The 26,649-nt window shown below is 37.8% G+C and overlaps 1 protein-coding gene across 2 annotated transcripts; it reads right to left on the reverse strand.

The window, feature by feature from the left end:
• Positions 1–329: 329 nt before the first annotated feature.
• On the reverse strand, positions 330–26,248 carry PUS10 (pseudouridine synthase 10). 2 transcript variants are annotated; one of them, XM_039347551.1, is made up of 18 exons: positions 26,177–26,248; positions 23,766–23,902; positions 22,345–22,611; positions 21,198–21,284; positions 20,747–20,781; positions 19,969–20,080; positions 17,797–17,858; positions 16,846–16,891; positions 13,509–13,573; positions 9,617–9,702; positions 8,742–8,867; positions 8,426–8,482; positions 7,099–7,175; positions 6,580–6,635; positions 5,697–5,814; positions 2,661–2,803; positions 2,198–2,297; positions 330–1,636 (listed from the first exon to the last, which is right to left on the reverse strand). In XM_039347551.1, the coding sequence occupies exons 2-18, from the start codon at positions 23,889–23,891 to the stop codon at positions 1,598–1,600; spliced, it is 1,602 nt and encodes a 533-aa protein (XP_039203485.1). In that variant the 5' UTR covers positions 23,892–23,902; positions 26,177–26,248; the 3' UTR covers positions 330–1,597. The 2 variants fall into 2 exon arrangements, with proteins under 2 accessions (XP_039203485.1, XP_039203486.1); XM_039347552.1 differs by lacking the exons at positions 330–1,636; positions 2,198–2,297 and having other exon boundaries at positions 2,662–2,803; positions 5,680–5,814.
• Between the last annotated feature and the right edge of the window lie 401 nt (positions 26,249–26,649).

Raw genomic sequence — 26,649 nt, forward strand, 5'->3', positions numbered from 1 at the left:
ATTTGAAAATAGTGCTTCAGTCAGCAACTTTTTAAACAAAATATATATTTTTTTAAGATTGCAATTCTGCACTGGAGCGCAACTATGTAGTTTACAGAAAAGTGGCTTAAAGGGGTTGCACTAAGAAGCGATATGTGCAGGTTCTATTATGGTCATAAATCAAGGACTACTTGCGTACTGCACAGATTAAATCCATGAACTAACATTTGGTTAACAGGCCATTTTTAAGTTTCTTTTTAGTTTGGTGAATTTTCAAGCCTTGATTTATATTGTTTATTTGCAACTAATGAATATATGTGTGCAATTCAGAAACCCAACAGCAAGCAAGGTTTTGAAAGAAAAACTATTTATTTTCTTATAAAAGTTCTGGACATTTTTGGTTCACAATCTTTTACTTCATATCAGAACTTTCTTTGTACTTTACATGATCTGGGGGATGAGGGGGGGGGAGTTGTAACCTTAATGCTGACATTACTCCTTGAAAACCTCAAAGACGTCTTATGGAACAGGTTCCTCCTTTTAGCATTAATACTGAAAAAGGTAAACACATCTTCCTTTAGGGGGATGTATTTTTTAAAGGCTGTGTCCATATTGATTGTATGAGCAATCCTATGTATCATTGGGAGATACCATTACTCAGATACAAGTTGCTCCGAATGCAATCAGGCTTGCTCTTTCCTCCAATTAATGATGCACAGGGACACTTCCCCAGGAACAGCAGCCATACGTCTTGAGTAAACTTATACAGGAGTAATCTGCAACATGTTTTTATTGGGATTGCATGCTGATGACTCAGCAACTTTGCAAACTTCAGTATTCAACAGTGCTCAGCCACAAGAATTATTAGGGTTCCCTAATAGGTATCTTATTGCTTTTTTTCTGGTTTGGATCTGGAATTCTATTATGTACAAATAGTATTCCTAAATTTTGCTATAGTCAATGAGCTACTTTCTTCTATGTGTTGCTTTATTGGCAGTATAAGAAGAAAAAACGATAAAGTAGCTGAATTTACCAAAATGGTCCCAATAGTGTACGTTAGCCTTGCCCAATTGGCCTCTCTTGAACTCCCAAATTCCCAGCAACAATAATGGTGCTAACTGGAAATTCTAGTCAAATTGTCCCACACATCTGGAAAGCACCTAGTAAAAGAGGGCTGCTTTAAGACATGCAAGCACAAGGATATGTGTAATTGACCTGCACTGAAAAGATATTGCTAAACAAAATGGGCTTTCCTCTTTTTTTCTGGTAAAAAGTCTTTAAATATGCTTGTCATGCAGCATTACTTTTCAGGTTTTAATCTTCCCCTTTGCAAAATTATTCTTTCTCGGTGAGGATCTGTATCCGTACTACATAGGTACCAATTTATATTGTATTGGTAATGGGGTCAAACGGAAATGCATTATTTCTAAAATGTGTAAATCAATTTGAGAGTTCTTTTTAATTAAAAACAAATCATTCTTGGGCAGATCAACATGATCTAAAATGGTTTACAAAAATCCAGGAAAGTCATCCAGCTAGCTTATAAAATGTTTCCCACAGTGCTCTAAATCCTGCCATGGATATGTCTTTCCCCCATCTTGAAAATTAAAATTGCTTCTTAATCGTCTAGAGCTGGTGGCCAGTCAACATCCACAGACTGCAGGAAAAAATAAAGAAAATTAATTAAATCAGAGCTAACTCATTTGTTTGCAGAATATCTAACCTCAGATAATGGATTCACTACAAATGATGAAACTTGGTTTTCCAAGTATGGGACAATGGGACCACCACAAAATGGAACCACCACGAAAACCACGACGAGTGTAGTTAATACATCTGTATGTTCCCAGACTGGGGAAAGCGACAATATACCTGAAGTTAACATCCAATTAGCCTTTAAAATCTTGGATGAAAAGCCATTTAAAAACCAACTTGGGGTGATATCTGATTGTTATGCTCTAATCTGGAGTTTAAACTACAAATGTATGCCCAATGAACCTCTGTGATTCTCCACACACAAAACCAAATCTGCACTCTCTCAGTCTAACAGGAAAAGTTTTGAAGAGGGATGAGATGCTGTAGGAAATGATACAGATTTCAGAGATTAGAATAAACTCTGCTAGATCTGAAACAAATCCTCTGTGATTTGTCCCTTAATTTCCTACTAGAAAGACCAATGGTGGCAATTCCATCCTTTTGTCTACAGAGACATACTTACCTCTACATCCAGCTCCAAGATGTCTGCAGTTGTCTCCAACAGGAAACCAATATTGGGCTTGGTTCTACCAAAATCTCCATGTACAAATTCTTTAACATAACTAACAGTTTGCCGTTAAGGAAACGAGAAAGATGAGCTTGTTAGAATATATTTTAAAGTAAGACTTTAGAATATGCACATCTCCCTTTCTCAAACACACAGCCAGGGCTAAATGACAGGATATAGCAAATTCGGGGGGGGGGGAGGCGGGTTTAGAAGAGACCATGCCACCTTCTGGAGGAAGGGGATAGAGAAAAAAGACAGAAAGGAACAAGAATCATGTGTATTTCACACAATTTTTTGACCCAAGGAAAATTATACTTGAAGATTTATGTTCATTCTTCAATATTTAATACTATTCTTTTATTGAAGAGCTCGATACAGAATTCCTGCCCAATGAGGCACTTCAGTTCAGAAAGGATACGTCCCCGCTTGTGTCTTCAACTGAAGACGGAAATGGTGCTCATCTATGTACTCAGACTGCATGCTGTGGATGATACGAACTCTGACAGCTAGTGGCCGCCGATGAAGTACACGTAATGGCGTTTTTTGATCAAGCTTTAGTTCCTGCTCAAGAATTTCAGATTAAAAAAAATAATATTACATACATCACAAACCCATGAGACAGAAAATTCAAATGTCAATTCAGACATCTTCCCCAGTGGAGACCAGCTCCAGGTTGCCACACACAATAATAACAAAGTAACCTTGACAAACCAATAATGAGGATGAGAACATGGCAAATCTTTTGAAGGATAGTATGAGGATTCAAGAAAATGTTGATAAGCTGTAAAATAGGCAGTATATTTTTCAACAGGGAGAAATGCAAAATTCTACATTAGGTTGACATGAATGGGTACATTCCTATACTAGGAAACAGTGGAAACAGTGCATGAGAAAACATTCTGGGTATCTTGGTGAATCAGAAGCTGAACACAAGCCAACAGTGTGATTTAGCTGCAAAAAAGCAATTAAATCTCTAGATGATATCAGAAATATAGTAATATTCTGTACTGAGACCATACATCTGGGCATCACATTTTAATAGATACTAGAATATGTCCAAAGGAGCACATGGGGGGGTGAAACTCGCAAAAAAAATTATTGGAGGCATTGAGTATGTGAACTGGAGAAGAGAGGACTGTGGGAAAATATATTAACTGTCCTTGGTAATCAGAAGGGTTATATAGGAGATGAGGTAGAATTGTTTACAGACATTTCAGACGATAGCACAGAAAGAATTAATATAAATTACAAATCAGATTTCAGCTGGGCATCAGGGGAAAAAAATCTAGCAATAAGAGCTGTTCAACAATGAAGAGATTGCCACAAGAGGTGATGGACTCTTTGCTGGAAGTTTTTGAATAGAAACCTCTTGGTCATCTTTTGGAGATGTTGTAATACAGTAATACAGGGTTTTTCAACCTTACAACCTTAAGATGTGTGGACTTCAATTCCCAGCACTCCCCAACCAGCAAGATGGCTAAGGAATTCTGGTAGTTGAAGTCTATACAACTTAAAGTTGCCAAGGTTTAGAAATACTGCTATGGTAGATTCATATACTGGGCAAAAAGTATACTTTTTCTTACTTTTTCAGAACTATTTATTGTGCATTAGTGCTAATTGCCAATACTAATGCCATGAAGGTTGAGGGAAAATAATATGGCATATGAACATTTTTAAGAGATACAGAGTAGCTGAAATACCAAATCACTAAAAGCAAATAAATACATTATTCAAACATTGTTCCATTGACCTTTTCTTCCTGTTAACAAGAATGAATAAGCCTTCCTGTATTATAGAATAGGTCTGGAAGGGACCTTGGAGGTCTTCTAGTCCAGCCCCCTCCTCAAGCAGGAAAACCTATACCATTTCAGACAGGTAGCTGTCCAGTCTTTTCTTAAAAACCTCGATGAAACACCTACAGCTTCTGAAGGCAAGCTGTTCCACTGGTTAATTGTCCTCACTGTTACTAGTAGGTAGTTTCTCCTTAATTCCAGGTTGTTTCTCTCTTCGGTCAGTTTCCAACCATTGTTTCTTGTCTTGCCCTTTGATGCTTTGGAGAATAGTCTGATTCCCTCTTCTTTATGGCAGCCCCTCAAATACTGGAATACTGCTATCATGTCGCCCCTGAGTCTTCTTTTCTTTAGACTAGCCAAACCTGCAGCTGTTCCTCATATGTTTTAGTCTCCAGGCCTTTGATCATTTTAGTTGCTCTTCTCTGAACTTTTTCCAAGGTCTCAACATCTTTTTTTGTAGTATGATGACCAAAATTGGTTGCAGTATTCCAGGTGTGGTCTCCCTAGGGTTTTGTAAAGCGGTACTAATACTTCACATGATCTTGATTCTATGCCTCTGTTTATACAACCCAGGATTGTTGTCAGAATCCAATTACATTTCATCTCTAGTTATCGACTATGGAAAACCCCATTTCTGCCCTCTCTGGATTCTGTCATACAATGAAGGGGAAGGGTTTTATGGTCCTCACTTCCTTTGGTACAACTTCAAAGGAATTGAATGTGGATACCACCAAAAGGACTAAAGCATAACAATGGGGCCATCAAGCTTTCATCTACTTCTCTCTGAAGTCTCCCTTCCATCGGCAGTGAGGAAAAAGGGGGTGGAAATGTAACGCCTGGGATTGTCGCTGGAAAGATGATGGGGTGGGGTGGGGCTGCTGGGGACCCCTTAAAATCTTGAACCATAGGGCTTGGGCCCCAGGTCCTGTCTAGAACGCCTGCAACCATTTTCTCTTAATAAAGGATGCCTGTTGAAAGAAATATTCCAAGAGTTCTGTCTTCTTGAGATGCAAAGTGGGGTGGGTCCTTACAATTGTATTAGCTTTTTTGGCTGCTGCTGCACACTGCTGGCTCATAGTCAAGTGATCATCCATTAGGTTGACAAGAATAGACTAGATTGTTATGGTTGACAAGAATAACAAACCTTCCTGTATTATGGTTCTATATCTGACAGTTACTTATAGAAAGATGGATATATATTATTCTTATTTATTTCAGAAGTATTTCTACAGAAAATGGCTGTTTCAAAGGACAGAACAAGCAAATATATCCAATGCCTTTTACGGCTCAGTGATGGCTTGGACCTTGTTTAATATACACAGAGCAAGGCCTTTTTGTTGCTAATTCTGTTGAACACTTGATTATAACAGCTCTCATCCTAGACTAACTTGTTCATTAAATAACCCAACATAATGTATCGTTTATACATTATCCATCTGCATAGAAACTTCTTATAGAAAGTGATTTCTATACTGTCAGTGTCACGCTTCTGAAAATATTATACTCAAAGCCATTGCACGAATTCTGTGGTCTACCATTAAAAAAAAGGAACAGTTGTTTTCATCTTGCGTTTGATGAAAGTTAAACATGGGGCTTGTAAAATCTTGTAAAGGATTTAAAAGCGGGCAAACAAATGATAAATACCACCCCAGATATGCAACCTTCATTGAGTCTAGAAATGTGATGTCGTCTTTTTGGATCATTTTCTCTGTCCATATTAAGGCACTGTAGGACTTGGTCTTCTCTTCTTCCCCTTCTTTCATATGTACAATGGCCTCTCTGAAATAAAAAGAAACAAATTAGAACAGCCACAAACTTCTGATGGGCAGAAGATATCTCATCAGATATTAGATGGCAAAAACATCTCCTCCTCCACCCTGCCACATATCCCTGATGTCAAAAGTAGAAAATCTGCAGTTGCAGAGGATTCCCAAAAATCTGCAATCTGTAATATTAGGACCTTTGAGACAAGTTACTTGATCAATAAATCAATAAAATATGCTGATCAACTGAAAAAGAGAAGCAAATCTCCCAACTCATGCTTGTGATCAAATACATTTTAGACCTTTTTATGATCTTGTGTTATAGCTTTATTATTCTTTTCTTCTTATTATTAAATTTATAATCATTATTCATATATAAGCACGGAAGGCAGTTAATAAGAAGAAAACAAAACTCAATTAGTCAAAATAGCAGAATCAAAACTAAAATCAGTTTAGCCATTAAAAGTTTGGAAAAAGATGTATTTCTACAATTTTCCTGCTCCCCACTGAGGAGTGTGTATCCAATGTACTACCTCAGAAAACACATTCCACTGCCTGGAAACCTCAGGACAGAAGCCCCTCCCATTTCACAGATCGATCGACTCCTTTAAAGGAGCCTCTTCTGCTGATTTCAGTAAATTTTCCAGATTATGTCAGTGCCAGGAAAAATGAGGTGATTCCACTTTCCATGGAAATATGCTAAAAAAAGAGACTCAGGTTGAGATTTTTTTTTTAAAAAAAGTCCTGTTTTAAAAAGTTTTATCTAACAAGGTCAACTAACCTGTTGACAAGCTGTAAATCACGAACTTGGACTTTGTCTGAAGAACTGTTGATCCTCTAAAAGTGTTTTTTAAAAATAAAAAATATGTGATTATTTTGCAATTGAAATCTGATAGTAAAAACATTTTTTTTAAAAAAATGGGTAGTTAAAACACTATACCCTTACAGCTAAACAAGGAGTACCATGTATATTCCTGAATTTCATCAATTAATTCTTGCCATATGAATTATGAAATCAGCAGTGTGTATATATAACTTAAATGCTAGGGCAGGATATATACATCGTCATTAAGCTGACGATGTATAAAATTGCTATGATAGTTTTCTCTTCTCCATGGATCTTAGGGCCGATTTTTCATCTGCCCACTGTTTAATACCCTCCAAGTGGAGAAGATCATATTAGTCCCCAAGCAATTTAGCTTTATAGGTAAATTCAACCTTTTGCAAGGAAATCTCTGGTTGCCTCCCTTCATGCCAATCTACATGACAATGGTTACAGATCAACTTTCAAATATTATACCTGTTGAAGCGCCTTCATTTCTACTGCAGCCAACTGGACTTTTCGAGGATTAACTAGCTCAACTGCAAAGGGTCTTCCTATGAACAATGTTGTAATCATGATAGTGGCAATCAAGAAAGGAGGGTGAAAAGAAAACAAATATAAAATTATAAACTAGTTTTCAGATTTAGACATGGGGAAAAAAGGAAATTGACAATTGAAAAAAGTCCATTTTAAACAAACTATATAAAATTATATCAAGATGTAAGTTCACAAAGGGAAAAACTTAGTATATACTTACCTCAAATACCGAAAATTAAAATCAGTTGCAAATTATAGAGAACACGAAAGGAACTAGTTTTACTTAAACCTCAGATGTTAATTTAATTTACTCTTTACTTAATTATAGATGCCTAATGGCTGGGAAGGGATTTCAAAGGATCACTAACCAAATGGACATCAATAATTCCACTGTCCAGAAGATCATCTACAAGTGGAAAATATTTCAAACAGCTGCCTACTTGCCCAGGCCAGGCCGCCCTGTAAATTCAATCCTACAGCAGACTCCTAGGATTTCCTCACAGGAGCTTCAGGTACCTCTTGCTACAATCAATGTCAAAGTGCATGAGATTTCCATTAGAAAGAAATTGCACAAATTAAAACTACATGAGAGGTGTGCCAAGAGAAAGTTTTTGCTGTCCAGAAAAAAAAAAATGTCAGGGCAAGACAAAAGTTTGCTTATAAACACCTAGGCAAAGACCAGGACTTCTGGAACAATGTGCTCTGGACAAACAAGACAAAAATAATTATGTGGCTACAGGACCACAAAACATGTTTGGCAAATTTTGTTAATTTATCTGTTAACTTTGAGTAAGTCATTTCACAGTAAAATTTTCATAGTTTTTGTTGTTGTTCAATTACATCACCTTTATTTTTAAATAACATTTAAATGAAGATCTTTTATACCTAAATGTTCTTAAGTCATAAGTTTTCTCATAATGAAATTTCTTTAGAAATGCTATCCACATGATTGCAGTCAATTCCATTTTTCAACAGGAATAGGAAATGCAAGAAAATATAGCAGATTCTTTGTATTCAGAAATGTAAATATTAACAAAACCCTTCAAAATGTTAACTTCTAATTTCTGGACAGAACTTCCAAGCTGCAGTTTCAATGAAAAATACTGATTTTGTTAATCACTTCTACACTGAACGGTGGGGTGGGCTCCATGGCCTAAGTGGTCCCTTCCAACTCCCATGATCTCAGAAATGGCTTTTTTTTTTTTTTTGATCAAGGGATCATCAACTGATATCTCCTATTTAGGGTATTTTCAAGTGTTGAACTTACCACTGCCTAATGTTCTCACATCCACATCTTCCCTTCCAGAGGATGAAAAATTAAAACCTTAAAAACAAGAGAAAGAAACATTAACCAAATTTGCTGAGGCACTAATATGAGAGGGATGCAGTTGTCAGAAGTAGAACATGAGCTAAAAATCCATATGCAAACCAAGCAATTCAACATGACCTAGACAAATCAGTTTAGCTCTACATTAAACAGGTGCTGGGTTACTTGCTTGCACAATTTTTCTGCATTTTTTTCATCAGTGTGTACACAGCTTATTTTAAGCAACGTAAATAAATGTATGTGTGCAAACACTCACTATCTGCTTTGAAGGCAGCCATGAGATGTTCCAAGATCAATTCTTCTACAGATGATTCCATCTTCCTCTCTCCATCTATAATCCAGGGCGTCTGAGGTAGAGTTCTTGAGTATTTATTGTATCTTCCTGTTTCAAAAAGAAACAGAGAACAGAAAAAATGTGCTACAATATTTATTAACTCTTAGTTCAGCAAAAGTATTACAAATAAAAGCATTTTACTAGAAACCAAGTGCACAGAAAGGAAATCATTGTCATAAAGCATGTATTAGAAGATCCTTCAAGAATTGCTCCTTAAACTGCTTTTTCCTCATGCCTTGCGCAGCAAAGGCCCTAGCGTAAGTTTGCTTCAAAAATAGATCTTTCAGCAGGTTGATCTATTGTGATATACAGCATATCACATGTTAAGGTTTTTTTTTTCTGCTTGATGAAAGTATCAATACTTTGATGAAAAACAATATTTGTATTTCATCTAATCATTCTGAACCCAGATTATTTTCCAAGATGCTTTTCCAGTGACTTCAACAGAACATATAGTCCTTTCCTAAGAAAAACTGCCAAATATAAATACCACTTCCTAATAACCCATTTTAATCAAGAATAGGCTGTGATTTGAAAAACAAATCCTCATTTGAAGTCAATTTTATATATTCTAATATCAATTTTCTTCAATGCAGATGAATGTCACTGAAAAAAACCATCATTTTTAACACTTTCTCAATATCTGACTTGTGCTGTACCATCATACTTCCCCGTAGAACAAAACTGTTTATATAATCATATGAGTAGCCTTTTCTTATTAAGCCGAGGGCACAATTGCTCAGTAATCTTTAAAAAAAGGAGTAATCCTTATTAATCTCTACTAAATTTGTTCTCACCAGCCACAAAAATGGCACCATTGTTGCATTGAATGTCAATAGCTGTGCAAGGAGTTTTAGGTGAACGTGGAGGAGATGGATAGTTCCTGTATTAGAGGAGATATAAAGAGCGATTCACTAAATAAAAATCGAAGGAAAAGTTAAACATTGTGCAAAATAAATAAATTGTGCAAAACTTTCTTTAAAATATTTCAAAAACATTTTTATAATGTGAATAATTTTAAATAGTATTATATCTAAGAAACAGAAGCAGGCAAAAAATTAATTGATAACTTTGGTAATACAATACTGAAAATCTGAGCTCATCTACCATAACCAGAGGAACACAAGCCAGCTTGTAGGCTTCTTCAGCAGCATATAATGGATGCACATCACCAAAGCACACTACGCACGCTTTCCCGGCATTTCTGTAGCCTTTCAGAACACCACCGAGCACATCCTTCTCTCTTAATCATTTTTACAAAGATATCTACAATACATTTACTCTCCCATTACTAAACAGTCTACCCAACCAGAGACCAATTTTACATTGCCCTACTGATTCAACCCCCTCAAATGAATAAGATTGCCAAACTCTACATAGAGCATGCAAAATCCACTGGATATTACATGTTAGCTTGAGCAATCTGTGCTTGACACATGCCTAAATTGCTTTTATGACTCCTGTTGCCCAATTTGGCCATGATTTCTCTTTTTTTAAATAACACAGCACAAGTTCTGGTTTTATTTACCATTTTTTGTCCTCATGCCTAACCCATATCATCACTGTCTTGACTGTTTATAGGCCTACTCTTTTTATGCTAGAATTCTTAATCACATAGTGTGGGTTTTTTTTTTTAACTTTATATTGGCTGAATATTGAAATAAAGATACTATAAAAATAGTTTGCAACACTGCTGCCCACTCTTTCTAGTTGTTCATGATCCTCTGATAAGTTTCCATAATTTTACAACTTGGGATCATCTGTAAATCTATTAATAATTCCTTCCACTTCATCTTTTAGGTCTTTTATAAAGATATTGAATATTGCTGACTCAAGGAAAGAGTTTGGGGAAGCCAACCTGATTGTTTCTTTTTAGATGATGAAGAACCACATAAGAATACCCTTTGGATGTTTTCGAAAATTTTAGCGAATAGATTTATGATTGTGTTGAATCAACTAATACATATGGATCAAACTGGCTTTATAACTGGAAGGTATATGAAAAATAATGTTAGACAAATTATTAACTTAATAGAATATCTGGATAAGAACAACCAAATCTCTGCAGGTTTGATATTTTTAGATGCTGAAAAAGCTTTTGATCAATTAAATTGGCAATTTATGTTAAGATTGGTTGAGGAAATGAACTTTGGAGATAAAATTTTACAGGCTCTTCGAGCCATTTATCAAAAACAAACGGCACAACTTATAGTTAATGGAGGTTTATCAGAGGTATTCTCAATTGAAAAGGGGACCAGACAGGGTTGTCCATTGTCCCCATTGCTGTTTGTTTTAACTTTGGAAATTTTATTGATTAAAATTCGGGAATCATCGAAAATAAAAGGAATAGAAATTAATAAAAAAGAATATAAACTAAGGGCTTTTGCAGATGATTTGGTTGTTACTTTATCTCAACCAATTCATTCCGTAATGGAGTTGTTACCATTGATAAATCAGTACGGACAAGTTTCAGGTTTTAAAATTAATAATAATAAGACTAAAATATTGCCTAAGAACATGACCAACTTGGATAAGGAGACCTTGGTTAGATTGACAGGCTTTGAGGTCGTTAATAAGGTAAAATATTTGGGTGTTATTTTATCTGCTTCCAATGCAAAACTGTATAAAAATAATTATGAAATGCTGTGGGTTAAAATACAAAAGGATTTAGACAATTGGAAAAAGCTGCAATTGTCCCTCTTGGGGAGAATAGCAGCGATTAAAATTAATGTTCTGCCAAAATTTCTTTTTTTATTTCAAATGATACCTATTTTAAAGAAAGAAGCAAATTTAGATGAGTGGCAGAAAGGTATCAATAAATTTATCTGGGCAGGGAAAAAACCAAGAGTAAAACTTAAAATTATACAAGATATATGAGAGAGAGGTGGACTTAAGGTACTGAATTTGAAATTGTATTATGATGCTGTGGTCTTAACATTAATCAGTGATTGGGTTAACCTAACAAATGTAGATATACTCCTTCTGGAGGGATGGGATTTACTTTTTGGATGGCATGCCTATTTAATTTATAATAAAAAGGTTGATAGGGTTTTTAGATCTCATATTTTAAGAACTTCTTTACTTCGGGTCTGGAAGAAATATTATAGAAGTGATTCAAGAATTCCATTATGGGCTATTCCACGGCATGCAACAGAAGGAATAAGGAGAGGAGTTAAGATGGATACTATTTCTTATACACAATTACTTAAGTGGGATGGTAAAAATTGGCAATTAAAATCTACGGATGAATTAGCACAAGAAAATATTATTTATTCATGGTTTCAGTATAGACAACTATTGGAAAGGTGGAAGATAGATTATAATGTGGGCTTGCTTAGAGAAGATGAGAATTTGTTAAAACAAATTAGAGATCAAAGTCGAACCCATATTAAAAGAATTTATGGTGTCTTGGTGGAATTGGATTCAGAAGCAGAGTTAGTTAAAGATTGTATGGTTAAGTGGGCACAAAATTTTGATGAACCGATCTTATTAAATACATGGGAGATTATTTGGGTGAGGAATGTTAAATTCACGCAAGCCCAAAATTTACAGGAAAATTTTTATAAAATGTTTTATAGATGGCACCTTGATCCACAAAAAATGTCTCGTATGTATTCAAACCTGCAGCCTAAATATTGGAGATGTGGTTGCTTGGATGCTACTTATTATCATATCTGGTGGTCATGTAAAAGTATAAAAGCTTTTTGGATTAAGATATGGTGGAATATTCAAAGAATTTTTAAAAGAAGGATAAAATTTACTCCACAATTGTTTTTGTTGGGTATTGTTCTGGATTGTGATGACAAAGAGATTATTTTAATGTTAAATTTAATTACTGCAGCTAGGTTGTTAATAGGGCAATATTGGAAGAAGGAATCTTTGCCTACTTTGCAAGAATGGTTTTTTAAAGTTTCTTACTTAGCGGAAATGGCAAAAATTTCGGCTTTCTTAAAAGATCAATCGCAAGAGAAGTATCTCTTGGTGTGGAAAAGATGGATAAATTTTATACAATATAAGTATGATATAAGAAAATATTATCTAGCTTTTGAATAATTTATATTTAAAGTTTAAGATATTATCTAGAAGTGTAATTATTATTCTTTAATTTTTTTATCTTTTTTTTCTTTTTCTTTTTTTTCCCTCTTTTTGTTTTTTATATATAATGGAGTTAAAGTATCTTATAATTTGTTTATTGAGTGTAATTATATTTGCTTAAGGTTTATTTGGGCTTAAAACTTTTTTTTTTTTTTTTAAGTTCTAGTTAAGCCTGTATTCAGCTCTGGGAAGAATGAGGGAGGGTTTTGGGGTGGGTTGGGAGGGATTGGGGAAGGGGTTTTTATTGTAAAATCTTAAAAAAAATTTAATAAAAAAAAAAGAATACCCTTTGGATGCAGCTATCCAACTAGTTGCAAATCTACCAATCCACAATACTAATTAGCACATATCTGTTTATTCTGTTTGCAAAGCAAATATGAGAAACCTTTCGAAACACTTCATTGACTTCAGGGCATACTACATCAATAGTTTTCCTCTACTGTATCACACAATCACTGTCATAAAAATTACAGTTGGCCTCATTTCCCGTTCTTAAAAACCTCATACTGGCTGCTGGTAGAAACACTATTTTCTAAGTATCTGCCAACGTGCTGCTTGATTATCTTTCTGTTGTGTGAATGTGGGGTGACTTACTTATGAAACTCTTCTTCATCAATCATATCCAAAGCTTTTACCACAGCCATTCTGGTGAAGACTGACTATAGAGAAAAATAAAATATTACTCAAGTTATCAGACACTGCAAACCTTATTTTTTCTACTTGATTTATTTTAGCAAAGTTGGAAGCCATTTTTCAATGGCTTATCTGGTAATACTCCCTTTGTTTGATGCTTCCTTATTTTGTTCTAAGCTTGGTGTTTTATTATAGAAGTAATGTTTTACATTTTTAATAGAGAGTTAGGTTTTACAAATTCTAACTTCAGACTGTTTTGGATGCCAATCTTACCTGGGAAGTATGTGCCTCCCTGTATTTTATTCATTTTTATTTATTTTTTCCCTCTGTTCAATTGTCTCTGATTCTTGGAGACTGCCAAAATAAGCCCGAGGTTTTTCAGAAATGATTTACCATTGCCTCTTTCTTAGGATTAAGAGAAAGTGACTGGCCCAAGATCACCAACTGGCTTCATGCCCAAGGTGGGACTAGAACTCATGGTCTCTCTGTTTCTAGCCCAGCGGTTCTCAACCTGTGGGTCGCGACCCTTTTCGGGGTCGAACAACCGTTTCACAGGGGTCTCCTAAGACCATCGGAAAACACATATTTCCGATGGTCTTAGGAACCGAGACACTGCTCCGCATCCGTCTCTGCATGGCCTCCTCCACCATTTGCAGAGAGAGAGAAAGAGAGAGAGAGAGAGAGAGAGAGAGAGAGAGAGAGACTTTCGCTTCCCTTCTCTCTCTCTCTCAGGCAGCCTTAACTCCTGCAGGGCTTCTGATTGATCCTGTGTCCGGGTGCCCCACCCCCTGGGAGAAGCATGGCCAGGGCCTCATGGCCTTGGAGCCGCCCGGGGAAGCCCCGGGATCCCTGTTGGAAGCAGCCCACTGGAGGCTCCACTGAGCGGGCCAGCCCGACTATTGAACCCACTGGCCAGGAAGGCGCGCCGGAGTCCAGGCTGCCGGGAAGGAAGAAGGAGATTCAGCAAAGGTAGGAGAGGACAGCCGCCTCCTGGGGCCCAGCTCTGGCAGCGGCTTCCTTGCCATCCTCTTCCTCCTCCCCTTCTTCCTCCTGCTGCCCCCAAGGCGGCTTGGGCAGGCGCCGGGGCAAGAGGGGTGCCTGGGGGGGAGCAGCCGGGCTGGTGGAGGGGCTGGCGGGCCGCATGGCACCAGCCGGGCAGCGGGGGGGTGGCGGGGACCCCCAATAATGCAGCAGCGGCCGCTGCTGCCATCGTCCCTGCGCTGCCCAGCCTGGTCCTCCGTCCATCAATGGAGCCGCGGCGGGGGCTGGTGCTGTGTGGCCTGCCAGCCCCTCCGCCAGCCCGGCTGCTCCCCCCAGGCACCCCTCTTCCTCCCGGCTCCCGCCCGAGCCGCTTTGGGGGCAGCAGGAGGAAGGAAAGGAGAAGGGCGAGAAAACTGCTGCCGCCACTGCCGGCTGAGCTGAGCTGAGGCACCGAGCCAGTCTTCATGCCTCCTGGTTGCCCAGCCGCGCTCTGCCCCTGGCTGCCCTCTGCACCGCGCAGGAATCTCCCCCGCGCTGCCCAGCCCGCCTCCTTCACCGTCGAAGGCCGCCTTGGCCCTCTGGCACCTGATGCGGCCATGGGGCTTCCCGGCTCGCCAGGCTCTGGGCCTCTCGCGTGCAATGGGCTGCGCGGCATGGAAAGGGCCTCCCACGACCCCACCACCGCGATGGCGCTCAGGAGGCTGGAGGGGCAGGCAGGTCCTGGGGGAGTGGCTGGGAGACGGCAAGAGGTGCCGGGGTGAGGATGGGGGCTCCAGGTTGGCGGGTGTGAAAGGGCAGCTGGCAGTTCCAAGGCGCACGGATCCTCCACGCAGCTTTCGAGGCCATGGATGTGCCGCCACTTGGCTCTCCGCCAGGCTCTCCGCCAGAGCCTCCCCCCCGTCCCCAGGCAATTGTGCGGAACTGCTTGTGCGTCCTTGGCAGCGCCTCCCCCCTTCAATCTCTCTCTCCTTCCTTCCTTCCTCCTTCAATCTCCTTCCTTGTCCATCTCCTTCCTTTCCCTTTCAATCTTCCTTCCTTCTCCATCTCCTTCCTTTCCCTTTCAATCTTCCTTCCTTCCATCTCCATCTCCATCCCTTCCCCTTCAATCTCTCTCCTTTCTTCCTTCCTTTCCCCTTCAATCTCCTTCCTTCTCCATCTCCTTCCTTTCCCCTTCAATCTTCCTTCCTTCTCCATCTCTTCCCCTTCAATCTCTCTCTCCTTCCTTCCTTCTCCATTTCCTTCCTTTCCCCCTTCAATCTCCTTCCTTCTCCATCTCCTTCCTTTCCCCTTCAATCTTCCTTCCTTCCATCTCCATCCCTTCCCCTTCAATCTCTCTCTCCTTCCTTCCTTTCCCCTTCAATCTCCTTCCTTCTCATCTCCTTCCTTTCCCCTTCAATCTTCCTTCCTTCCTTCCTTCCTTCCCTCCTTCCTTCTCCATTTCCTTCCTTTCCCCTTCAATCTTCCTTCCTTCTCCATCTCCTTCCTTTCCCCTTCAATCTTCCTTCCTTCCATCTCCATCCCTTCCCCTTCAATCTCTTTCTCCTTCCTTCCTTCCTTTCCCCTTCAATCTCCTTCCTTCTCCATCTCCTTCCTTTCCCCTTCAATCTTCCTTCCTTCCTTCCCTTTCCCTTCCTCCCAACATTTTTGAGCAAGAAAGAGTAAGCTTCTCCAGTGAGCATTGCTATATTGTTTTTGTGATTAATCACTATGCTTTAATTATGTTCAATTTGTAACAATGAAAATACACCCTGCATATCAGCTATTTACATTATGATTCATAACAATAGCAAAATTACAGTTATGAAGTAGCAACGAAAATAATTTTATAGTTGGGGGGTCACCACAACATGAGGAACTGTATTAAAGGGTCGCGGCATTAGGAAAGTTGAGAACCACTGTTCTAGCCTGATGTCTTAACCACTACACCAAACTTCCTCTCCTATTTTATATTGGAGTTAACGTGATTCATACATAAAATATTCTTATTTATTTACATCATATGACTGCCCATTTTGCAAATTCTGGGCAGTTAAAATAATTAAAAACTATATAACCCAAATAATGATAAAAGACAAGAATAAATATACTATGGCAACTAAGGAATCTGCAACTAGCAATTGCCTGTTTTTAAAGATACATGTATTAAAAAGTCTAAGCCCGCGGTAAGTACTCTGCATTCTCCAGATGTTTTGAATGGGATCTCATGAAACTTCAGTCAGCAAGGTCAAAATATTTAGAAAGTACCAGAGTGCCTATTATGAGATACAGGTATTTGGAGCACAAGTATTGGTAACTGTATAAAATTAAAGTTAATTACCTGTTTATTTTTGGCTGGTTTGAAGCAGTTTGGACACACTGAAGCTCTGGATGAAAACAACAAAAATCAATCAAATATCTTTAAAAAGATGATTACATTTTCTACCAAATAAATAATGAATACAATAATATAATATTTTAAACTTGCCTGTGTCAAACCATTTTATTAAGAACAATCGCCAAGGAGATAGATATTTTTAAAACACCTTTTCAATCTCTATCTAATCAGGCAACTCTTGCTCCTTGGGCTCCTAAGGCTCCAAGGCCCCTTTCTTTGGCCATGGAACTAATGGAAGGCTCTGCTTCTCTGGCAGAATATGACAGCAAAATTAACGCCAATCTGTGGAGTTTTGTGTTATTGAGCTCCTGCTGACATTTGCCCAGGGATTAAAAGGCTGAAGGGCAGAAGATTCTGATCTCTTCTATTGACAGGAGATCAAAGGGCTATATTCAAACAAAGTACAAGCTTGAGACAATCAACTCAATTGGAACTGCTTAAATCCCAGTTCAGGCCCTTGCATTTCATTCTTGACAAGAAAAAACTGTTCTTCCCACTTCACTCCCCAGAGTGAAGACATTTAGCAGGTGAAGGATAGAATAGTTCCAATAGCATGAGTGAGTAGAGTTACATTCTTATCCTGTCCACTCCACTTTAACGGTCCTCCTGGTACCAGAATTATGGGCAAGAAGGAGCATGTTATTGGAAACAGAGTGAGTGGTGATATCTGAGTGCCACTACTCTGTTTTTATTCTAAGGAATGCAACCCAATCATGGTAACATTATGTAGAGCACCTAGCCCTCAGCAGCAGCCCTATCAGGGAAAACAGCTTGTCTATTAGTTATTTCAAAGAGCAGCTTGCTCGAGGTATCTCAGATATTGGAGGGAGACCTAGAATGTTCACCCATCTGTCTCTGCTCTCATAAAACATTGTTTCTTATATTATTACTTACAGAAAACAGCAATCTTCATCTGTCTCTAGATGAGCAAATACAACACGCACTTCAAACAGGCTCTGAATCACAAAGATAGAAGTTAATTTTTAATTGCTACTGGCAATTTGATTTCCTCCACATTACACTTTTTTTTCAATAGCTTGAATTCAGTCTATCCAATCATCTGAAGCCTATCATCAGGAAGAGATTTGATGTGACTAATACAAAATGTGAGTAACACATTCAAGTCCTTAAAGCATATACAGGAGGCAGTGATCCACACAAGGCCTTTAGACATACAACTGCAGATGTTAAAAAACAGATCAGTTGTATTATTCATATTGGCATTAAGAGACAAACATATTTCTCGGATGCATCAGAATTTCCTGCAATAAGCACTGGATATCTTCAGTGCTTATGAATGCTTCTACTTCATCCCTATTACAAAAGAAAATCAAAATGATTTTACATGTACCAATAAACCATAAAATACCAGCCAGAGTATGAAGCCATGGTCTACAGTTGGCTTAATAATTTGAATTGGTTCCCAGTTTTAATCATAGTTCCTGATTCTGACAAACCCAAATTATCTTACTCTCTATGAAAAAAGTCATGTTTGGGTTTAAGTGCCCACTTAAGCCTTTCAGTTCTTTAATTATCATCTCCATTGCTCCCTCCTACCATTATAAAAAGAGAAGCAACTATACTCTGGGTTAATACTAAAGTTATTCTTTATTGGGTTATTTATCAACTCTTCTTTATTAAAAAAATAGTTTTACAACCAGAAAATGCAACAAAACAATATGAAAAGGCAATACGAGTATGGTAGGCTGAACAATTTAAAATGCAGAGAGAAATGAAATTTTAACTGGTACCAAAATAAATGCAACATTAGCACAAATTTTATGAATGAGTATTCCACAATATAATATCAAAGGTTCTCTTCCTGTTTGTTGCATAATGGGACAAAAGATACATAGAAAAGAATAATCTCTAATGAGGTCATCTAGTTACACTAAATTGTAACACTTCAAAACAAATTTCTTTTACAAACACCTAAGTATTACTGAAATGAAAATTAATTATTTGCCTGAACTTTGGAACAAAGGTGTGAAATATTCTAAACTAACAAATCAACAGTTGATATCAAAAATATTCAATATGTTAATGAACAAATAAAATTCAATCAACACAAAGTGGTGATTTTCAGCTTCATAGTATTAGAAGTGCAAAATTATGGAGGTAATGTATATATAATATGGGCTTGTCCCACTGTTGTTCCACTTTGGTTTTATATTTGTACATTTGTTAAGGAAGGGTAGCATTGTTTAAAGATGTGACTGCAGCTTTGAATTATATTCCCAGACTAGAAATTTATCAACATATAAAGACTTACTTAGTGTAGCATACAGAGAAAATGACTTTTTTTAAGTAAAAGACAATGCACTTCTGGCTTTAAAGTCTAGAAATGACTGTATGCCTTTGCTCTTTGCTTATAAACTAGATCTATACTGACCAAAATTATTTTCTGTGATGGTGGCTTAATATTGCACTTAAAAACCAAGTTGCAGTTTCTTATATATAAGAAGTTATCTTCATGTTTTCCTTGTAGTCGATTTTTTTATATTTCTTTTTTCCCCTTACATCTTTCTTCCATAAGTTAAACCAGGGGTCCACAACTGTTGGCCATGAGCAATTTACAACTGGGCCGTGGAAACTGCAGCAAACACACATGCGCTCGTGCGCATTCTCACTTGCACAAGCAGCGGGAGAGCACGTATGCAGGTGCTTCATTTGCGTGACAGGGAGGCAGATGTTTATGCCACTTGTGCAAATGGAGCTGTGTGTGCATGCGCTTGCTGGCTGCTTGTGTGAATCATCCCCTTCCCCTCCCGCCGATCTGCAAAGCCAAAAACGGGGAACTCTGAGTTAAACCAATGATTTTTTTTAAAAAAAAATTGCAGGCAAAGGCTAATACAAAATTTACTCTGCACCAGGAATATTGTCCCATCAGGAGAAAAGATTCTGTCCTCTTTTTGCCCTTAACATGCTACTTATATTTGGAGAAGGCATTCAACTACATGAAGGCCCATCTGCAGTCTGAAACTAGCCCAGCCAAGATACATGTTGCATCACCTAATAGTGAGCTAGCGCTGCAAAAGCAAAGTAAATGGTTTATATATATGCTACCTTTCCATCAGCAGGGACTCCCAACTCCTCCAAGAACAGGGGATGAATAAGCCATTTGTAAGCTTCTTTCAGCTGAACAAAGTCATTTTTTCCAATTGATAGGCCCTGTTTCCTAAATTGTAAAAAAGACAGTGTTTTCTGAAGTACTGTATGTGCAATTGGGATAAAAAATAAACTGACCCATATTTTTACCATCTCAACAAGTTCTCATGTAATTTTGTTTGTTTGTTTGTTTATCCCACATTATTTTTACAAATATCGTAAATATTCAACACACCTTCCTCCTATATTCGCCACAACAATCCTGGAAGATGAGTTGGGCTAAGAGTTAGTGACTGGCTCACTCAACTGGCTTTCATGACTAACGTCGGACTAGAATTCACAGTGTCCTGCTACATAGCCTGATGCTTTATCAACTAAAGTGTCAAACTGATGGCCTGCAGGCCAGATGCGTCACACACAGGCCACGCCCATCCCAGCTCCGCAAAGGCAAAAAATGTCATGATACGTCACGGTGCATCATGTGATGCGATCGAGTTTGACACCCGTGATCTAAAGGACTGGCAACATCTGTCACACTTGTCACAGTGATAGTAGAAACAGACTGACTCATGATGGAATATCCAGAACTGGTCATAGTTTTGACCACTTAAGTATACTACTATTTAAAATCATGTGCCCAGCAATCAGATGATACATGACTTAATCAAGGTCACTGCTGCTTCAATCGTAATTAAATCATATCTTGGTCCTTAGATTGTCTGTAGAATTTACTCACCCCATTTCTTCTTTCACCAGCAGCCATGCTGCATGCTTTAGACATAAGACAAAGTAGGGAAACAAAAGAGGTGGAAAATGAGAAAGAAAGAGCATCGATAAAAAAAAATTCTCAGTATCTGACTGAAAATATTCTGACCACATTTCCTCTACTTTTCATAAACATTAAGGTCTGTCTGATACATAGGGTGACCTTTAGCCAAAGTACTTCTACAATCTCCAAGTGAAATGCTAAATTTCAAATCAACCTAACCAAAACAGCCAGCAATGAGTTCCCACTTTGCTCCACCATCGATCTACCATCTTGGCTAACTACTGCCAATCCCATGTTGTTCAATATCTACCCTAACAAAGCAAATTTCCCAGCATAGAAAGCAATGTATAAGAATATCCTTTCTTTCTCACTGAAGGCAAATTTGAAGCATAAATAAAAATATCTACAAATTACCAACCTCTCTGACTGAAAGTTGTGGTGGGAATGACACTGAAAACACAAAACTGGAAAACTGATATTCAGAGGAATTAATCTTGTGGCATACCTGAAAAACATAGATTTATTTAAAATATTTACCTACCATATTTCAATCCATATCCCTCCAGAACAAATTACTTCATACAAGGCAATCTAGAAAACTGTTTGAGTAATATTATTTACAAAATAATTTTGTTTGCAAAGATAGTATTTTTAACTTAGAATAAACATGTTGATTCTTTCAGTAGATTCTTTCAGTACCTAATGTCTAATTGCTTCTCACCAGTTTGGCTTTAGCACTAGGACAAAAACATTGCTCTAGAAATATCTCACCACAACCCATTCAGAGGTTGAAGAGATTAACTAAACCTGGCAGGAGAACTAAAAATATTATGCTCACAAAATATTGTTTAGTGCAAGACAAAAAACAATGGGAAAAAACATCAACTTAGATGCATGGTTGCTTTAGAGAATGCACGTTTGTTTAGCAGTCCTAAAGTTTGCACCTTCAGCTGGAGGTGTACGGTCCGGATGCGTCATGCCAAAACTGTGCCCACCCCAGCTGTGGCAATGGGGAAAAAGTTGCGATAGATCATGACACGCCACGTGATGTGGTGAGTTTGACACCCCTGTTCTAGGAGCTATTAAATGGTGACCCAGACACTGAATCTGAGCCTATAAACTAGGAGCCACATCAGTCATAATCTACAAAACTGCCATTCTGGAAGAATACTTTACCCAACGAACTCTGTGCTTCCTGGTGCTTACCAGCTCAGGTAAGTATTTACCAACACAAGACCCTACCTAAGTCAAGAAGAAGGAAGTACCTGGAAGAATAACTTAGATCAAGAAAAATCAAAGGCTACAACTGTGTTCTAAATTTTGCTCAATGGGTTTTTTGCGTAGAGTTATCTAAGATACTGTAACTACAGTATAACTAATTCCTGTCTAATGTTTTGTGCACTTGTTTGGGAGCAATGATATTTACTCTCAGATAGGTCTGACTAGATTTGCAGCAACAAAATGTTCATTGAAATCCTATATGAATATCAGCTATGTTTACAACAATATTGTATGTTACATTTGGTTTTATCCTTTGAAAAGCTGAAAATAAAGCTGACACTTACAGCTTTGACAAAATCTATTTCACAAAGATCCTGTAGAATCCCCAAACATATATTGCACACAACTGGATTTAAGTTTTCAATTGCTGGAGCATCACTTCCGTCATCGTTCATATTGTTTAGCTCATGGCTTCCATTTGGGTTTTGATCTTTAATTCCATTAGCATTTTCCAGTTTAATCTTTTTACATGGGGGATTAGCCATTTCACAAGATAATATATTTTCATCTTCTTTGCTCTCCAGAAACTTGCATAGTTCATGAAATAAATCCTGATTAAAAAAACAAAACAAAAATAGAACTCTTGTCAATATGGTTTTCTTTAGAAGAGTGCCACTTGTGTGTTCAACAAGGGATAACAGCACCAAGTTATAATTAAAGGGAAGTCTCAAACTGAAAGCTACAGGTTCTGTTTATCTACACAGGAGTTTTTAATGAACTAATGTCAGGTAGTCAGTGATCTTGTAAAGTAAATTTAAAACCAGTGAGTTTTAGCTTTGAGTAAACTTGCATAGGATTAGGCTGAGAATCATAACTCCAACACTGAGAAGGATGAGTTCTCCATTAAAGAATATCACTTGGCTTACACTTTTGGGCAAGTGACAATAAAAGAGAGGTGAGAAAAAAACAGGCTGGAAGATCTTAAGTAGGCCATAGCTCAGTCGGATAATGCAGATTCTTACAGAATCTTTAATAAGATTTATCTATTCTTAGGAAATTCTCCAAAAGTATTTTGAGGAAAGAACTAGGTCTGAGATAAAAAATCTGACAGTCAAAGAAAATGGTATTATATTTGACAGACCAATGATCTAAATCAGCATAAAGCAGCTACATATTCCAGCTCTCCCTTCACATTTGCTGGATAAAAGGTCTGAAATGCTGAACAGAATAAGACTGAAACTGTTGGAAGAAGAAGCTAACAATGGCATAATTTTTAGGCAGTGCCTGAAACAATCACAACAAAAAAAGTTTTCCAAGAGCAGAGGATTGAAAAACAAGTCTGAGGCCAGCAGATGATAGAAAATATCATTGATATTTAGAAGAGAAAAGCAAATTAACAAATGGAACAATCAGAGACTAAATAGCTTAATAGCCAAATTCCTACACAGACCTGGACTCCTAAGAGTCAGTCATAAATGGAACACTACTGACTTTTAATCACTTTCAGTTTATAGATTTATTGGCTTCATGATGTTGTGCTTGATCATTTCCTAGACTTTTTTTAGCATTAATTCTCATCTCCTTCCCCCATTCAGGATTCCTAACACCAAGTAATAAATAGTACTGCTTGCATCTTTTTGGATCCTGTTCACTCCAAATCTCTTTCCAGCCCTCAGGAAAGATGCTATGAAAAGAGGTGTCACTAAGACTGAACTCTTCATTAAAATAACTCTCATCAGTATTATATATTCTAATTTAATCAAACCTTATGAGGTTCCCTGTAGGAAGTCTGCAATCCTACACCACAGAATCTGAAAATACAGCGGGGACATGTTCCAGAATTCAGTAACATCTGAGCAACAGGTCTGTCTTTTTCTGCCAGTACAACCATCTTGACGAAGCCTGAATTTGGGGGAAAAGTTATTTACAAAATCACTACAATAGCCACAATGGGGAGAGGATCAAGGAAGGACCATAGTTCACTAATAGCGTACATGTGCTACATGCAGTTCCTCCTTTCCCCCATTGTCAGCACAGACAATATTAAGGTCAATTGAGTAAAGGTCTGACAATAAATGGAAGCTTCCTTTGTTCCTAAGAAAAAAATTCATGATAACAATCATTTAGAAAGGACAAATTAAGAGAGAAGATACGGGACTAACAATTATGTTAGTTACGCATAACAACCACTAAAAAGACATTTTCCAGGATGATCTATCCCAGCGGTTCTCAACCTTTTTATACAGCGACCCCCGGTCACATGGATGTGCCGCGCATGCGCAGCAGTGCCCCCATGCGCGGCGGCGCACCCCATGCGTGGCACGCATGCGCGGCGGTGCCCCCTGAGGGGGGAAAATGGCGGATCGCGTTGTTTGGCGACCCCCGTAAAATGGTCGTTCGACCCCAAATGGGGTCGCGACCCATACGTTGAGAACCGCTGATCTATCCTCAAGGTGGCTCTTCAGGTCTTCTAATGGTGTACTCATCAAAACTGTAATCTAATCCAATGGCCCTGCTGCTGATTGTCCTCTTCTATTTCTTTTCATCTTTCTCAATGTTATAGATTTCTATAGAGATACCTTTTGCACAAAGTATCCAAATAATTATATTACTGTTATTATTAGATTTTTATCCCATCTTTTTATATATAATTCAAGACAGCTAATTAATCTAAATCAAATATTCCTATTTTCTCCACAACAACCCTATGAAGTGAATTGGGTTGAGAGTCACTGGCCAAAGTCACCCAGCAAGTTTTCATGCCTAAGGGAAGCCTATAACTTAATCTCCTGGTTTCTGGACCTGCATCTTAACCACAGGTAATTTGAGCTCAGTCATTCCTCCCTCAAGTGAGAATTTGGATCTTGCTTTTTATTTCTCTTCTCTCATTTCAATTTGCTGATGTCGAAGATGTCAATGTGTAGTCACTTCGTTTCATCTTTCACTTTGTTTAGTTTTCCCATTTCACACTTTTTACATTTCATACAGTTTTAGGAAGTAATGCAAGTTATAACTGGAAGATGCACAAGTGAAAAAGTCTGCATTAAAGGGATGAGACAGTAGGTGTGCACGTACAGCTCAGCTCTTACCCAGTCAACAATCTATTTTTAACCCAGCCATCAATTATGTGCTAGAAGCAAAATTCTAGTTATGGAATATCCATGCAGTCCTAAACATTTTTTCTCGAGAAAATCTTTATTAAATTATCAAGAGTGATAAGGACTTTAGCTTCAGAATTATGCTATGATTTATCTTAAAATAAAGGTTAAAAGACAAATGCATTTATCTCAGTCCTGTACAATTATCTTTGGAAGTATGTTTTATTCCATGTTTTGACATTTTGAGATCTTTTAAAAAACACAAATGTATGTTCCTAACTTTCCATTTTTGAGACTTTATAGTCTAATCTATTGAATCTCTAGTAGTTAACAGTGAAAATGAAAATACTGTAGATGGATTTAGAGTAGTATATACTCACATAGATTCCAAATTTCAGTCTATTTGTCAGATTATAAAAGCAGGATTTAAATGAATAAAATATATTCTTCTCTTCCCACTTGAGTGTTGCTCAATGTTTGATTTACAACTGTTTTGCAAGCAAACAATCAAACACAAGGACCACTAAGAAATCCATATTTTCTTTTATTGGGAATGATAAACCTTGCCTCTATTTTTCCAAGAAAACCATACAGATAGACAATATAAAGTAACTGACAATATAGTGCCAGATAATAGGCCCCTCACGTTGAATGGATTTCAATATGCTATAAAGAAAGAGCTGAGAATCTTTTGGAGCAGTAATTGTGTTTATAATGTGGCTAGATTAAAATCTTCAGGATCTCTGATGCTGCCCTACAGGAAAAGAAAATCTGTCTAACTCGCATCCTCCCCTAGAGCGGTCGGGATAGTGGTCGCATAAATTACATTGGGCGTTGTATATTAATAGCAATTCAACCGGGATACTGGATCGTATACTGTGTAGTCTGCGCTGCTAGCATATATTAGCGAGCACGCAAATCCCACAGAAACTCCGAATAAGCATTGGCAAAGTATTGTTGACTCTCTCCCTTTATCTTGCTACAAGAAATCAAGGAATCAAAGTAGTCTACATAACCTTTCTACTCTGCTAAAACAAACAAACAAAACAAACGAACATAACGCCCAACGATCGCCTACCTTTTCGCCTATGTCAATAGGAGGAATAGGGGGAACTATTTACCTGCCACGCCCCACGTCCCTGTCAATGGCTGTTCCTCACTTCCGGATGGGAAGGAAACGCTTTCTCGGAAATAATTGTTCCGGAGCGCAACTGTGCAAGATCGTTACTGTTTCTTTGAATGTCCAACGGTTTGATGAATGATGGTGATAGCATACCGAGATTAAAGAAAAGGGTGGCTAGAGGAAAGAACAAATAACAAAAGAAAGGACATTTCTTGAATTGTTGAAAGAAAATGTTTCCTTGAAATATAACTCTGAATTTATATTAAAGACTTAATGATCAGATTAATTATGTACAATGTAAAAAAAAAACTTTTCCAAGCAAAGAAAGATGTGATTGAGTTTTTAAACTCACTTAATAGGAAGAAAATAGTTCAAACGGAGAACAAGTGTTAATGCTAGCCGTTTTATTCGAGTGTTGCACAATATTT

Source organism: Crotalus tigris, unplaced genomic scaffold (genome assembly GCF_016545835.1).
Source record: "Crotalus tigris isolate CLP2741 ecotype Arizona unplaced genomic scaffold, ASM1654583v1 scf7180000018085.976183, whole genome shotgun sequence".
NCBI lineage: Eukaryota > Metazoa > Chordata > Lepidosauria > Squamata > Viperidae > Crotalus > Crotalus tigris.

What these genes read in the sequence shown, in the direction of transcription:
- PUS10 (XM_039347551.1), bottom strand. Translation starts at nt 23,891, where the DNA reads ATGGTTGTACTGGCAGAAAAAGACAGACCTGTTGCTCAGATGTTACTG. An exon ending in GGCTGCCTTCAAAGCAGATA is followed by an intron (nt 8,483 to 8,741) that starts GTGAGTGTTTGC and finishes CTTGTTTTTAAG; the next exon opens with GTTTTAATTTTTCATCCTCT. An exon ending in GATTTACAGCTTGTCAACAG is followed by an intron (nt 5,815 to 6,579) that starts GTTAGTTGACCT and finishes TTTTTATTTCAG; the next exon opens with AGAGGCCATTGTACATATGA.